This window comes from Rhinoraja longicauda, chromosome 11 (assembly GCF_053455715.1).
Source record: "Rhinoraja longicauda isolate Sanriku21f chromosome 11, sRhiLon1.1, whole genome shotgun sequence".
In the NCBI taxonomy this organism is placed as follows: domain Eukaryota; kingdom Metazoa; phylum Chordata; class Chondrichthyes; order Rajiformes; family Arhynchobatidae; genus Rhinoraja; species Rhinoraja longicauda.
In genome coordinates this window covers 23,598,046-23,614,135 of record NC_135963.1, presented here as the reverse complement: position 1 = coordinate 23,614,135, position 16,090 = coordinate 23,598,046, and the positions used below count along the sequence as shown (strand labels likewise).

At 40.1% G+C, this 16,090-nt stretch overlaps 1 protein-coding gene across 2 annotated transcripts in view; it reads left to right on the top strand.

Moving 5' to 3' along the window:
* plpp3 (phospholipid phosphatase 3) overlaps positions 1-9,485 on the top strand; it is a 109,228-nt gene extending 99,743 nt beyond the window's left edge. The window contains exon 6 of one of the 2 annotated variants that reach the window (XM_078408458.1): positions 8,539-9,485. In XM_078408458.1, the coding sequence (XP_078264584.1) occupies positions 8,539-8,655 (117 nt within the window). In that variant the 3' untranslated portion in view covers positions 8,656-9,485. The remainder of the gene's footprint in view (positions 1-8,538) is intronic. The other variant, XM_078408457.1, reaches the window with a different exon arrangement.
* The last annotated feature ends 6,605 nt before the right edge of the window (positions 9,486-16,090 follow it).

Genomic DNA, 16,090 nt, shown 5'->3' with positions numbered 1-16,090 from the left:
TTTGGAATGAGTCTGAATCCAGATTTTGTTGGCAGCAATCAGTTCCAATATGCTGTTAATGTCCTGAAATAAGGACTGCTTACTTCAATAAGAGGTATTTCTAATGTTGATTCCATAAAGCAGCAAATGTATTTAGCTGATTAAAAAAGGGAATGCCAGAGTTATGCATTGCTTGATTATTTTCATGTGAACTGATTGTGGAATAACTAGGAATAACTAGGTGACTGTGGTGAATGGCACAACTGGCATTTTTATATTCTACCTTGTGTAGATCTTTTATATCAACAGAACTTTTAATCATGGAAATATTTTAGCACTAAAGGAGGCCATTTGGTTATTAAGCCAATTTCGGCTTCCATCGTTTAGTTTAGAGATACAGCATTGAAACAGGCCCTTCGGCCCACTGAGTCCATGCCGACCAGTGATCCCCGCACATTGGCACTACCCTATACACTAGGGACAATTTACAATTTTACTTAATTATTTTACCAATTCACCTACGTCTTTGGAGTGTGGGAGGAAACCGGAGCACCTGGAGAAAGCCCATGCCGTCACAGAGAGAGCGTACAAACTCCGTACAGACTGCACCCATAGTCAGGATTAAACCCGGGTCTCTGTCAGACAGCAACTGTACCACTGCGCTACTGTGCCGCCCTACTCTCTGTTGGAGTAATCGTAATCCTTTCACTGGTTTCTCGCTATCGCCCTGCCACCTTTTTTTCCTGCAACATTTCCCTAATTCTTTTCTGAAAGAGACAATTGAATTTTCTCCCTTTATTATTTCTGGGTAAAAATTCCAAATCATTAAAGTAATCAAGCCAAGTCAGGTGAATGATCAGTATAAATATTACAATCTTAGACATTTATAAGCCTGTATTATTAAGTGAACTATCCTGACCTGCATAAGTACTGAGTTTGTGCAACATTGGCTGAACCCACTGACCCAAACCAATGTGTTTCATTGGAATGCACACTCATCCTGACCCAAACCTAGTGGGCTTGGGTCTGACAGCCAGATGCTACAGTGACATACCTCACAGCAAGAGGATTCACTCCCTGAATGCAGCATAACCATCATATCCTGTTGGTTACTGCCCTGTATGAAGGAATGAGTTATCACACTTTTATTTCTCACCACTCGACTGAACCCTCCATTTTAGAGTCACCACATTAAATCAAACAGTGGCCGTTGGGGATGGCAGCTAGCATCTGATCTCTTGATGTTTCACTCCAATGCACGCACCATCTGAGCTAGGAGGTTTCGGACCTGACCAGCAGCTGGGGAAAGGAACGAGCACAAGGACATTATGCTGTGTGGAAAGAGGAAAGGAGGCAGGAATGTAGGAAGCTGCCTTCTGTTCAGACAGTCTGGGCACAATGACTCAGTCTTCCTTTTCAATGAACATGATCTTATTTCCCTTATCCACAGTGAGTCTCTTCTCACTCTGCCTATTGTTGACCACAGCAGCATCTCCATGACCACAGTACCAAATTAAAAGTCCAACAAATCCACATTACAAATCTTCGGATTGTTCACCTTGTTGTGGTGAAGAGGCTTGCGTGCCCCCATGATTCCGAATACTTGAATGGTCAAGTTGCTGAATGTATTTAAGAAAGAGGTGGTAGAAATCTAGACGGAAAAGGCATTTAATGAGAATTTGGTGATGAGATAGAGAATGGTGGAGCAGACTCGAAGGCTTAATGGTCTACTCTGGCTTATATTTTCCATGATCTCTGTGTACCTTGCTGGTTTGTTGCTGCTAGAACTGGTTCAAAGTCACTTTATCTTTCAAGAGAGAGAGATAAGTGTATATCAGTTAACACACAGAGAGTGGTTGATATCTGGAACCCGCTAACGGAGGAGGTGTTGGAGTCAGACACAATCAGTACTTAAGAGTAATTTATTCAGGAATTTAAATAGGAAAGGCATAGAAAGATACAAACCTAATGTGAGCAGATTTAATTAGCGTAGGTGAACAAAAAGATCGGCATGGATATGGTGGGCTGCAGGACTCACCTCTCTGCTGCACTACTGTGTGGTTATGACATAATGATGCAAATTCTTTATTTAATAACCTAGTGTTATTAAATAAAAACATCTTATATTTCTTAGAATCTCTCAAATTTACGGCATTGACTCCAAGGAAAAGCTCCAATTATTTTTTTAGGAAACACAAAGATCACTTTTGCAATATTTTTATAGCTTTCTTTCGAGTTACGGCGTTTTGAGGAAGTGGTAATTTGAAGATCGATAAATATATGCATAAATAGTGAAGGCCATAATATGCAATTTTACCCAAAATCCTGTTGATTGGGCATTATTAATTGACATGTAGTCAAATTGAGCAAGGTCAGCTTGAGGAACACCATGTTAGGTTGTGTATATTTCTACCATACGTCATTCTTAAATATTGTGCCCGTTGTTTTAATATGTATAATTGACAGTCTCTGACCTTCAAGCCATATATTTTCACTGAGATGTGCATTTCTCCCTCTAATTCCCTACTCGTTTAATTGAAATGAAGAAAATATTTGCAAGTTGTTTATCTCAGAAGTGAAAAACTTTAATGATAACTATAATGAGAAAGGGAAATCTTTAGTAAGGGTGGGTCTCCACATGTGGTTCACTAATAATTCATGCAACAGATTGGATTGTAACCCAATGACTGTGGTGACAGTGTGCTGAGAGAAATTGGACACGCAAATTAATGGACCAGCACAACAGCACATATATAACCATATAATATTATATGGTTAGAGAGCTGTTTTGCTCGACGAACTAAAAATACCAAAAATCTTTTGTTTCTTTAAACCTGAAACATGAACCCTCAATTATGTTTCAGGAGTGACTCAGAAGCAGGCTTATCATAATCTCTCATCTCTGATCCTCTCCTGATCCTTAAGAAAATATATATGACATATCAATAACGTCCTAATTGTTTCTCGTAATTCAGTTTGTTTGGACAGTTTTGGGTTGGGTGTTTGGAGATGGTCATTTCTGAGCATAACGTCGTAGTGACTTACAGTTAACCAAAATTCCACCCTTTTTTTCTTTCAATAAAATCTCTGATTAATAACAGAGGTCATTTGAAGAATTCAGAATACTTTAATTCATAGATCATCGGATCCTGACTAAATGGTGCATTCTTCCTGAACACATTGTGGCTGCTTAATAATGCAGTTGTAAGCTGTGACCTTTATCCCTATGTCTATCTCTGTTAAACGACATGGCATTGTTCTGCTGGAGCTGGGTTTGTAAAAGCTGACTCATGCATTTTTACCACCCAAATGTTGGAAGGAAGCCCCATTACTCATAGCTGAATGTAATGATCATTTGCCGATTCATTTGAAAGACTATTTGATGGTTACTACTACCTCAATAGAATAGAAAACAGCAAATTACATTTTGGTCTGGAATTGTTCTAAATGCATTTTCTGTTTAGAACAGAGCATAGGAACAGGCCCTGTGTACAGGTACAGCATAGGAACAGGCCCTGTGTACAGGTACAGCATAGGAACAGGCCCTGTGTACAGGTACAGCATAGGAACAGGCCCTGTGTACAGGTACAGCATAGGAACAGGCCCTTTGTACAGGTACAGCACAGGAACAGGCCCTGTGTACAGGTACAGCATAGGAACAGGCCCTGTGTACATAGGAACAGGCCCTTTGGTCCATAATGTCAAGTCAAGAGCGTTTTATTGTCACATGTCCCAGATAGAACAACAAAATTCTTATTTGCAGCAGCACAACAGAATACGTGAACATAGCACTCTGTAAAAAATATAATAAACTAGAGAAAAAAGTGTGCATGCACACATATACACACAACACACACACACACACACACACACACACACACACACACACACACACACACACACACACACACACACACACACACACATATATGCATGCACATAAAAATAAACAAACAATAATAGCACAAAAGACAAAATCAAAGCCCCTAAGTATATGTAGTTCAGAGCTTACCTGTTTCAAACATAATGCCAAATTAAACTACTCCGTTCTTCCAGCACAAGAACAACTTTCTCCTCGCATTCCCTTTAAACTTTCCCCATCTCACCTTAAAGCTACGCTCTATAATCCTTAACATTTCCACTCTGGCAAAAATAATTCTGACTATCTACCCTATCTGTACCCCTCATAAAATTGATCAGCTTCTATCAGGTCTCCCCTCAACCTCCCAATGAGATGATTGTGTTGAGCGGCAAGGTTCGAGATAACGATGCAGGTTGAAGACAAAAAAGCATAAAGTAGTAGGTTACCAAATCCCTCAAGTCTGTTCCACTATTCAACATGATCATGTCTGTCATGTGTAGCCTCAGCTCCTCTTCTGTGCCAGTTTCTCATAACCCTCAATTCTACAATCTTTCAAATATTTATCTATTTCTATCCTCAATATTTCCAACGACCTCGTCTCCATATTCTCCATGGCAGGGAATTCCAGAGATTCACTACCCTCCAAGAGAAGAAATTTCTACGCACCTCAGGTGTAAATGATTGGTCCCTTACGTAGTAAATAAGCCCCCTTGTTTGTGACTCTCCCTCTCGTAAAATCTTTTAGTTGGAAGTTTAGTGGAAGAGAAATCTAGGTTGAAGCTCTTAAAATTTTCAACTTTAATGGTGAAACAAATAGTTTGTCCATTGTGAATGTTGGGGGTTGGATGAAATTGGATGGAGCAAGCGGGCATATCTGTTAATGGTTAGTTGTTACCTTGTGCATTTTGCATTTGATAGATTATAATGGTAAAGAGTTTTTTGGGGGAACCAGATACAGATTGTTACTAGAGTCTGCATTCTTGCACGCCGAGTTTTAGTCCATTTCATGCTGCTCTTTGAATGTGAACCATAACTAATAACCTATAACACATGATTGCCCTTGACCTATCATTTGAAGACACGCACGCACACTACTTTGCAGCAATGTGTGGGCAAGATTTAAAAAAACCTGTGTCCTGGATTTCTGTTGCGTGCCAATAAGCCTGATAGTTACAACGTACATGTTCCCTACTCTGAAAATATGAATGCCTTGTAAGATAACAGATTCATAACTGCTAAAAAGAAATAGATGATTTTTAACAATTGTTTGCATTTGGATTGTGTAATCTGAGATGCTCCATTTCCTCAAGTGTATATTATGGTTACAGATTGTTTTGTAAAGGAAGCTGGATATGCTTAAAATAGTGTACGGCCTTTTAAAACCAAAGCATTGTCTGTAATAGAGAGAATAGAGAAGTGCTTTGAACAGGATATTGTGTGAATACACAGTAATAATAACATCTGGAAACAGGTATATAGAACAACATCTTGGGAGTGAACTATAGGATTAACTTGTGCGTCAGAAGCTGCTGTTTCTTTGGGTATTCCATAACATTTTAATAGTACAGGATTGTTCTTTCTTGTAAATGTGTTACTAATTTAGAGCATGAAGGAAACAACTTGCATTGTTACATTTCATATCCTAAAATCGCTCGAAGCAGTTAACAGCCAATCATTTGCTTTGTAATCCATTTACTAGTATTACAAGGACAAATGCTACCTCCAATCGGAAAAAGTTAAATGAGCATTTACCATGTTTTGGTGACGCATATTGAGGTTCAATTATTGTGCACTTGGGGATCTTGCATTGGTGAGTGAAGGCTGGGTGCAACCTCTGCTGAAACTCCGTAAATCTGACCGCACAGCACCCCCTCAGTCATGAATTCAGCACTGAACCCCAACATGAGCAAAACATGTAGTGACAAGCTACATATCAGCAGGGATGCTGGCTGGCCTTGATAACACTTTGGAGAGAGTCTTCATTAGACTTTTGTGAATTGTGACGGGCGCAGCGGTAGAGTTGCTGCCTTACAACTCTAGAGAGCTGCCTTACAACAGCTAGAGACCCGGGTTAGATTCTGACTACGGTTGCTGTCTGTATGGAGTTTGTACATGACCTTGTGGGTTTTCTCCGAGATCTTAGGTTTCCTCCCACTCTTCAAAGACGTATAGGTATGTAGGTAAATTGGCATGGTATAAGTGTAAATTGTCCTTAGTGTGTGTAGGATAGTGTTAAAGTGCGGGGATCACTGATCAGTGCGGACTTGATGGGCCATAGGGTCTGTTTCCGCTTGGTATCTCTAAACTAAACTAAACTAAACTAAGAAGTCCTGTCAACACTTGTTGATGGGGGAACAAGGGGAAAACTCTTCACTGAGTGGAGTTGCATCTCTCAAGAAGAAGAAAGGTGTTATAGTTGTCAGAGGCAAACCACGCTGGTCTCAGGTTATTAGTTTAGGAGTTCCTTGGGATAATCTCCTGACCATCTTCAGTTGCCTCTTTCCATCAAAAGGTCAGAAATGGGGATGCTCATTGAAGATTACACGATATTGAATTCCATTTTAACTCCTCAGATAAGAAAATTGTGTATGGATACATGCAACAAGACCATGTTTGGGCATAGGCTGATGAGAAACATTCACACCAAATATCATCAGTGATCATATTTAATCTCTGAAAATGAAAATCAGTTGCGAACCGAATATATAACTTCCGTATCTCTCCCTTTATAAAGAGTGTAAACTTGGTCCTACCAGTCTTAATAATGTCAAGTGGGCTCAAGCCCAATGCAGGTTTCAAATTTTTGGAGTTATTGTTAGGGATGAAAATAATGCCTTTAAAATTCCCAACATTTTTCTGGTGGGAAAAAAAACAATTGCAACATGTATAATGTATCTGCTTTTTGCTGCCCTTACGCGGAAATAATTTTGCTTTGTACCTAAGGTTTTGCTTTGAAGCGGTAACAAAATTTCCTGTCAGACCAATGCCCTTCAAAATTTCCTGTTCCCTCGTTGCCTCCAGGGATTAAAGGGTGTTGTACTATCCTGATGATGTAATTGGGCAGCCAGGAAGTGAGTTTAATATTGCATCCGCTCATTGACTGTCTCTGGCTGCTGTGCCTTCATACCTCAAACTGCTTTTGGTGGGGTGAGAATTGGGAAAATTGTATCAATCTGGACCTTCTGCTATTGGTCTCCGTAGGATTCATTGTATGTGTGTGTATCTATACATGTACATAGGTGTGCATCTGCAATTAAAATACACAGACATTTTATCTTATACTTTTCCCCTTTAAACTGCTTTCCACCTATACTCCATTTATACATCAATGCAAGCGACTTGATTTTATATACCAGCATTCATGATCTTGGAATAGGCCAAAGCTTTCTTCAGTCAATTATCTATATTTGAAATGCAGTCAAGAAATAAAGCAATGTGCAAAACAACATCCCATGACCATAAAACGTAAAAACTAAAAAAAAAGTCTTGTCAAATATTGTATAATGTCCAAATTGGAAACAACATTTAGTTAAAAAGTTAATTATATTAACCAAAGTACGTAGTTAATGAGCTTCATGTGCAGTGATAATGATGGAGCAGTTGATAGTAGAAGGAAGCTGCAAAATAATTTTACTATCATAGATCCACTTCATGCTTTTATGATAATACGTACATTGAATAGAAATTGCTCTTACGGAATCTGCTGTCAAGGAAATACAGAGGGGAAAGCAGTCACTAATAATACTAAACTAATGCAAACTCAGAATATAATTATCTTCATTCAGAAATTCAACAATGATAATGTAAAATTGCAAATGTTTTGTCTGTTTAACAGCAATATTCTGAATAAATAATGTGCAGTGTGTAGAAAGGAACAGCAAATGGTGGTTTATACTGTAGACACAAAGTGCTGGAGTAACTCAGCAGGTCAGGCAGCATTTCTGGAGAAAAAGGATGAATGATATTTCGGGTCGGGGTCCTTCTTCAGACTGTGCAGTAACAGGAATATAAGAAATATATGAACGCAACTCCCTTTCTTGTGAGAGGTTAAATGGGAAACTCAATAGGGAGGAGCATAAGGAACCAGAATTAATGTAAAATAGAGCCTGCACAATTCACACAACTAATGTTTACACCTCCTCTCACTCATTTTTGAACTAATTCAACATTCATGGCACAGCGGTTCAGTTGCTGCCTTTCAGCGACAGAGACCCGGTTCGATCCCGACTACGGGTGCTGTCTGTACGGAGTTTGTACGTTCTCCCTGTGACCGCGTGGATTTTCTCCGAGATCTTCGGTTTCATCCCACACTCCAAAGACGTACAGGTTTGTAGGTTAATTGGCTTAGTATTAATGTAAATTATCCCTAGCGTTTGTAGGATAGTGTTAATGTGCGGGGATTGCTGGTCGGTGCGGTCTCATTAGACTGAAGGGCCTGTTTCCGCTCTATATCTAAACTAAACTAAGACAGTTTCCCGTTCATCTTGTGTTTTGTTATTAGAGTTAGAATGAAAAAATAATGGGTACTGATTACAAATAAATAAATTCCGTTTAAATTATTTATAATGCTTTGTGTAAGTGTTCAAACTCGTTCGGATTGTACAATACTAAAATTTTTGCTAAGTGAAATAGGATGCAGAACACTGGTGTTTTCATACAGTAGCTCTCTCTAATCTATAAACCCTCTTAACTTGCAGGCCTTCCACGTGTCCAATCTTTTCAAACCCAAGATGAAGATAACCCCTCCACCTGTGAGAAGAGAGATAATTACCCCCGTGGACATCATTGACAGGAACAACCACCATGGGATCTGATAATCACCTTTGCGATATGGAAAATGTGTTTTTACAGCAACCAATCAAAATGGACTGACGCTGGAGCAGAAATCAAAAGAGAAAATAGTGACTGCTGAACAGCAAGCTTGCTGCTCTCTAATCTCATCAGACAGTAGAATGTAGGGGGAAAGACATTTTATCCACAGTCCTGTGGGGATGTGTACCATAGCAGCATTTTAATCGTACCACAAAAATCATACAGAAGGCATGAAAACTAAGCTTGTGAATTTGTTTTGAACTGGTCAAAGTTGACCACAAATGAATGAAAGCATTTGTTCAACAAAAGGAAAAGAAACTTTATAATAAACATCACGCGCAAAAGCATAACAGTGGCCGTCTCATTGTAAGCGACGAGAACCATGGCAGCAAACTTTCATATTTTATATATAAATATATAAAAAACTAAAACAAGATAACTATGTAAAATATTATTTCTGAATCAATCTTTTTTTAGATATTTTATCCACTGCAATTAAAACTGTTTATGTGTCTCGACCTGTGTTATTTACAAAGTGCTGCTTAAAAAAATAGCATTGATTTAAAAAAAACATATTTTGTATGTAGTCAACTAAAGTATTATAAGCTTTTTCGAGGTGAGGGAATATTGTTTGATAAAACTACAGCCAGAGCCACTTGCATCAATAATAAACATCACACTAAGTCATTTGTTAGTACTTTATATTATTATGTTTTGTAAAAAAATGTTTAGCTTCAACTTATTTCTAGTAGAATTTGAATGTTAACATCTGACTATTTTTCTGATGTAATTAGCTGTATGTTTTGGTTATGTGCTTTTAAAATAAAAGCTTCTAATGGACAGCGTGCTATGGTTCAGATTAATACCTTTAATTTTCCTCTCTGCTGCATAGACGTATTCAAATAAATAATGTATTTATTCACCTTGGTGTTATTCCCCTTTGTTAAAGAGAGGATAAAGAGCAATATAATTTACCAAACTAAATTTAAGTCAGACTTCTCTTTGGAAAAACGTGGAGGGTATTGCTTCCCATACCTAAGAGCGGATCCTAATCCCCAGTCTTCCATCATCTTTTACCAATGTGACATCTCAAATAACATTGTTATTTGCTGAAGGGGGAGGGGAATTTATTTTCCCAGAAATTCACCCCCAAACTGGTGCAGCTAACTTGTGTTATTTGTAAAGTGCACCTTAAAAAATAGCATCACGGTGGCGTAGCGATAGAGCTGCCTTACAATGCCAGAGACCCCAGTTCGATCTTGACGATGGGCGCTGTCTGTACAATGTTTGTATGTTCTCCCCGTGACCTGCGTAGGTTTTCCCCGGGAGCTCCGGTTTCCTCACAAATACCAAAGATGTACAGGTTTGTAGGTTAATTGGCGTGGTATAATTGTTAATTGTCCCTACTGTGTGTAGGATAGCGTTAGTTTGCGGGGATCGCTGGTCGACACGGACTCAGTGGGCCAAAGGGCCTGTTTCCACGCTGTATCTCTAACTAAACTAAATGCACCATATAGTTGACTGAGTATGGTGTATCTGGCACTGAAACTTAGCTCCATTGACTTCAACAAAATTAATATTGGAGCCAGATTTCAACACACCAAAGTAATTCCATCACATATTCAATACTAAAAATTGAAAATGAAATTCTAGATTCTTGTGTCTTGGCCAACATTCTCCTTCAATGGACATTATCAAAACACATTTTGGCGGCACGTTGGCGCAGTGGTAGAGTTGCTGCCTTACAGCGAATGCAATGCCAGAGACCTGGGTTTGATCCCGACTACGACGGGTGCTGTCTACAGAGTTTGTACGTTCTCCCCGTGACCTGCGTGGGTTTTCTCCAAGATCTTCGGCTTCCTCCCACACTCCAAAGACGTACAGGTATGTAGGTTAATTGGCTTGGTAAATGTAAAGATTGTGCATGGTGGGTATAGTATAATGTTAATATGCGGGGATCGCTGGTCGGCGCGGACCTGGTGGGCCGAAAGGGCCTGTTTCCACACTGTATCTCTAAACTAAACTAAACATTGATCTTGATATTCATCCTTAAGCATGTGATATTAATGTACAATCACTAAAAGCTGTTTCCTTTTCCCACAATTAAGCTCTGTCAGTTTGTATCATGGATTTTCCTCATATTTTGGAAACCTGGCTTACTGTTGGAAGTACTTATGAAATAAGTACTTATAAAGGCACAAATATCTGTTCAATTTGACATAGGGATGGTGTAGTTACATTTCTATGTTGGGATAATAGGGGCATATTAGAAAGGATATGAAAGTCAACATATACAAGATACTCTGACTGTTTGAACAAGTGACCAAGTCCCATTTGAGCCTGGAACAGTCGCGACAGCAGACACAATTGTATAATACTGCTCAGCCTACAGTTTATTGTATGACAATAAGCAACAAAGTATTGTATATGTGATTTGTGCAGCATTGATAGCGCAGTATAGATATAAGATATAGATATAGATACTTTTTTTCCCCATTGCTCTTAATCCTAGGAGTGCATTGTTTGACAATGCAGTGGTAGTTATTGTGTCTACATGGTCTAATCAAAGGTTATAATATTTGCCATCCTAACTTTACAATGGTATGTGTAATGGAGAATACAGCATAGTTTTTTCCTCCACTGATTGTAGTGTCTTTGTATAGATCACCTCTGAGTTGCATGTTGCAATCTCTAGCACTTTGATTAAACCTCGTGCCCTGGAAGCCATTGGGGCCAGCCGCAACGAAAATCGCCACGTCACCATTTCTGCAGGTTTCCCCTCCATCTTACGACAATCTGTCCCACTGCTGTTCAATTGCTGCTGTGGAGAAGATTCTATAAACTATTGAGTAGGAGGAACTAAAATAATAACTAATATCAATTAAATATTGACTTGCTTCTCAGTGATCAGTGTGCCAATGATGATGCGATTGCAAGCTCTTCATGCCATCCCAAAGGTCAATTTTCAAGGTCTTAAATGTAAAGAAAAGTGAACATTTGAACGTGACAAAGGTGTTTAATGTACATGGGAGAATGAATTTGTTCCTGGTTGACAAATGTATGGTAAAAAATGAAAGATGAAATCCTTGAATTTGAAATGAGAACTTGCACAGAGTAGATAATCACTGAATAGACTAAATATTGAACAGTTTTTCAACATTAAATTGGTTAATGCGTGACCCTCCGTGGCAGATCATAAAGTGATCTTTATGCTAAATAACACAGTGGCCAAGGGCAGGCTCTGAAATGCCTCTATCATTCTCTCCACTTCTCTGTCATTTATCATTTAAGCCTTTCTCTGGTTAAGCTTTATCGTAGTTTATCAGCCCTCCATAAGTGGCTTGGCATTGACATGTATTTGATATAAGAAGCATTTGTTTGATTGTCTTACTTTAACAGGTTCTTTAAGGCTTAATCTTTTCCCTATTCTTGGTCATAATGTAGTGGCTGCCTAGACCAGGCCCGTCGTCACTTGTTCCGAAGCACGCCACACCTATGACTATTGGGCGATTACTGTGTTTCACAATTCACCTTGGGGTAAGACTTGTTCCGCAATTTTCCATCAGAAAATTAATCAACTGATGACTTTTATAAAATTGAGAAACATTGGCAACTGCTTCAACAGCTGTGCAAAGTCCCAATGAATGCTGGCTATGACTAGGCCACAGGTGGTGGAAAATAAGGACCCATCCACTAATTTCCTTGATGGACTATTGATAGCTAACCGAAGGGAGATTGACTGTTTCCAAATGAGAACATTGAAAAACATTTAAGGGCACTTTACACTGCAACAGATTAATTTAAAATATAAATATATAGTGAACTGTAGAAAATAAACAATAATACTTGGTTGCCTTTTAAATGAAGGTCAGTGTGTCCCATTCAAATGAGTGGAGCCACACTTGTTGCAGCAAGAACAGCTGAATGGTGGGATATGAAGTGTATCAAGCCCCTTGGCTCAGCAACTTATGCAGTGCCCTTGGGCTCAAACTTGAGTTCAGGTTCAGAGCCATTTGTATTCTTTGACGGAATGTGCGGTTTGCAATTTGAACCACCATTTAATTGCCCGTCTCTCATTGCCCTTTGTAAAGGCATAGTGAGCGGCTTTCATGAATCGCTGCAATCTTTGAGATATGGGCGGCACAACCGGCAGCGGTAGAGCTGCTACCTCACAGCGCCAGAGACCCAGGTTCAATCCTGACCCACGATGCTATCTACATAGAGTTTGTGCATTCTTCCTGTTTCCTCCGGGTGCTCTGGTTTCTAACCCACATTCCAAACACGTGTGGGTTTATAGGTTAATTGGGCTCTGTAAACTATCCCTAGTGCGTAGTGGGATAACTAGTGTGAATGGGTGATCAATGGTCGGCGAGGACATGGGGCCATCTTTAAACCTATTGCTATCTCCTTACCTTTAAATAACAATGAGTTACGCTTTATCTCTATATTTTAAGGCTCGGCAGTATTAATGTAAGGTGCAGTAAGAATAAATCAAATGAATCACTGTAATCACCATCACATGAAATCCATATCCCAGGAATGAGTAGGTTAACCTACGATGAGCGTTTGTCGGCATTGGGCCTGTACTCGCTGGAGTTTAGAAGGTGTGGGGATATTAGGGACATATTAGAAGGGATATGAAAGTCAACATATAAGTACAAGATACTCTGACTGCTTAAACAGGTGACCATGTCCCATTTGAGCCTGGAACAGTAGCTACAGCAAACACAATTGTATAATACTGCTCAACCTCCAGTTAATTGTGTGACAGTAAGTAACAAAGTATTGTATATGTGATTTGTGCAGCACTGATAGCTCGTAAGTGCTTCTGCACACTTTCTGTAAAGCAAGACAAAAGTGACTCTACTCGGGATGCCATGCAAACAATCATTACTGAGACAAATTGTGCCCTTTGGGAAAGGGCACGGGGCACTTTCATGTGTGAATCACCTGGGCATGGGTGACATTTGCTTGTTGATCATGCACCCAATGTTATCTATTGAGGGCACTTTTTTTCCCCCTGCTCATATTCCTAGGAGTGCATTAATTGACAATGCAGTGGTAGATATTGGGTCTACAGTACATGGTCAAATTAAAAGTTTGCTTATAATATTTGCCATTCTAACTTTACAATTGTATGTATAATGGAAAATTTATCATGGGTTCTTCCTCCACTAATTGCCGTGTCTTTATACAGATCACCTCTGAGTTGCATGTTGCAATCTCTAGCACTTTGATTAAACTTCTTGTCGTGGAAGCCATCTGGGCCATCCGTAACAGAAATCACTGCGTCATTATTTCTGCAGTTTTCCCCTCCATCTCACGATAATCTGTCCCGCTGCTGTTCAATTGCCTTTCTGGAGAGGGTACTATAAATATTGAGTAGGAGGAACTGCAGATGCTGGTTTAATAACTAATATTAATTAAATGTTGACTTGGTTCTCAGAATGAAGGGGGACCTCATTGAAACATACAGAATTGTGAAAGGCTTGGATGGAGTGAATGTGGAGAGGATGTTTCCACTAGTGGGAGAGTCTAGGACGAGAGGTCATTGCCTTAGAATTAACGGGGGTTCTTTTAGGAAGGGGACAAGGAGAAATGTCTTTAGTCAGAGGGTGGTGGAGCTGTAGAATTCTTTGCCACAGAAGGCTGTAGATATTGGCTGTAGATATGGCTGTAGTCAGTGGATATTTTTAAGGCAGAGATAGATTTTTGATTAAGGTACAGATGTCAGAGGATATGGGGAGAAGGCAGGAGAATAGGGTTGGGGAGGAACGATAGATCAGTCATGATTGAATGGCGGAGTAGACTTGATGGGCTGAATGGCCTAATTCTACTTCTATCACTTATGACCTTATAATCTTATAACTCATTAGAGTGTAACTCATAGATCGGTGTGACTCGTACTTTGTCCATATTGAAGGAAACTCCAGTTCCGCACTTCTATGGCGAACATGCTATATTGCTTCACCATGTAAACAATAGATCTCCCAGTGTAAGAGGATATGAGTAGGAAGATTTGAAATTTTGATTAGACAGAGTGATGAGTAATAGATGAGCAACGTAAAAATTCAGCAGAAATATTAATAGTAGCATGTGTGAACAGCACTTTCTGTGTTTATTAGAACAGCAAAGAATACAGCCTCAGGCCAAGGATATTCTCTTTCACATTTTTACATCTCGGCATCATAGGCTAATCAAGTACACTTGTGAAAGCAAAGGGATTTTCTCTTCTCTGGAGAGAAGTCACTTTAGAAACTGCAGGGGATATACGCCTTTGTAAAATGATTTACTTTATAAATCTAGAACAATGAATTCCCTCGATAATCTGCTCCCTCTTTACTTTTTACTCCTTTTGGACACTCTTTCAAACCCACCCTGACTGAAGTTTTGAGCAAAGCACAATGTGCTGGTGGGTCAGGCAGCATCTGCGGAGGGAATGGATCGGGGATGTTTCGGGTTGGGACCCCTCAGAGCTGATTGTAGTAGGGCAGAGAAAGCCAGAAAAGAGGATGGGAGGGGCAAGATAAAGCCTGGCAAGTGATAGGTGGATACGGATGAGGAAGTTTTGATTGCCAGAGTAAGTGACGTTTGAGATGAAAAGATGACAGAAGGAAGGAAAGAAGAGTGAAGTGTGAAGTGAGAGGGCGTGATATTGGTGAAAGGGGATGGGGAGAGGGGAGAGCAGTGATAATAGGGAAATAAGGGACGTGGATGGGAGATGAGTTTAAGAAGGAGGGGAAAGGAGTGAGATATAGTGGGAGACCGGGGTAGGTCAGGACACAGCAAAGTCAGAAGAGTAGGGGGGTATTACTTGAGAATGGAGAATTCAATGCTCATACCATTGGGTTGTAAGCTTCCCAAGCAGAACATGAGGAGTTATTCCTCCATTCACTCTGGCAATAAAGGAGGAAGTAAATAGCAGGATGGATAAAGGAGAGTCAGTGGATGTTGTTTACCTGGATTTTCAGAAGACGTTTGATAAGGTGCCTCACATGAGGCTGCTAAAGGAGATACCTAATCAGGTATGTCCTAGAACAGAGGGAAGATAGTGGCAAGGAAAGCAGGTTGGCTGAAGATAGACATGTGACTAGGCACAGTGAAATTCTTTGCTTGCATACGCAATGTATACAAATAGCAGCCACCTATGGCTCTGACAAAGCAACAAAGCACGCTGGCTCCCCCTTTTATCCCCCACCCCCTCCCCCCAACAGTTCCCCCATGCCGGCTCCCCATTGTCCCCATCCCCCTCCTATTGTCCATTGTTCTCCCCCACCTCCCTCACGGCCGCCCCCCTACGCCGGGTCCTCCGTTGTTCTCCCCCACCTCCCTCACGGCGGTCCCCCCATGCCGGGTCCTCCATTGTTCTTCCCTTCCCCCCTCACTGCCGCCCCCCTTCACCGGGTTCTCCATTGTTCTCCCCCCCTCACGTTGGTC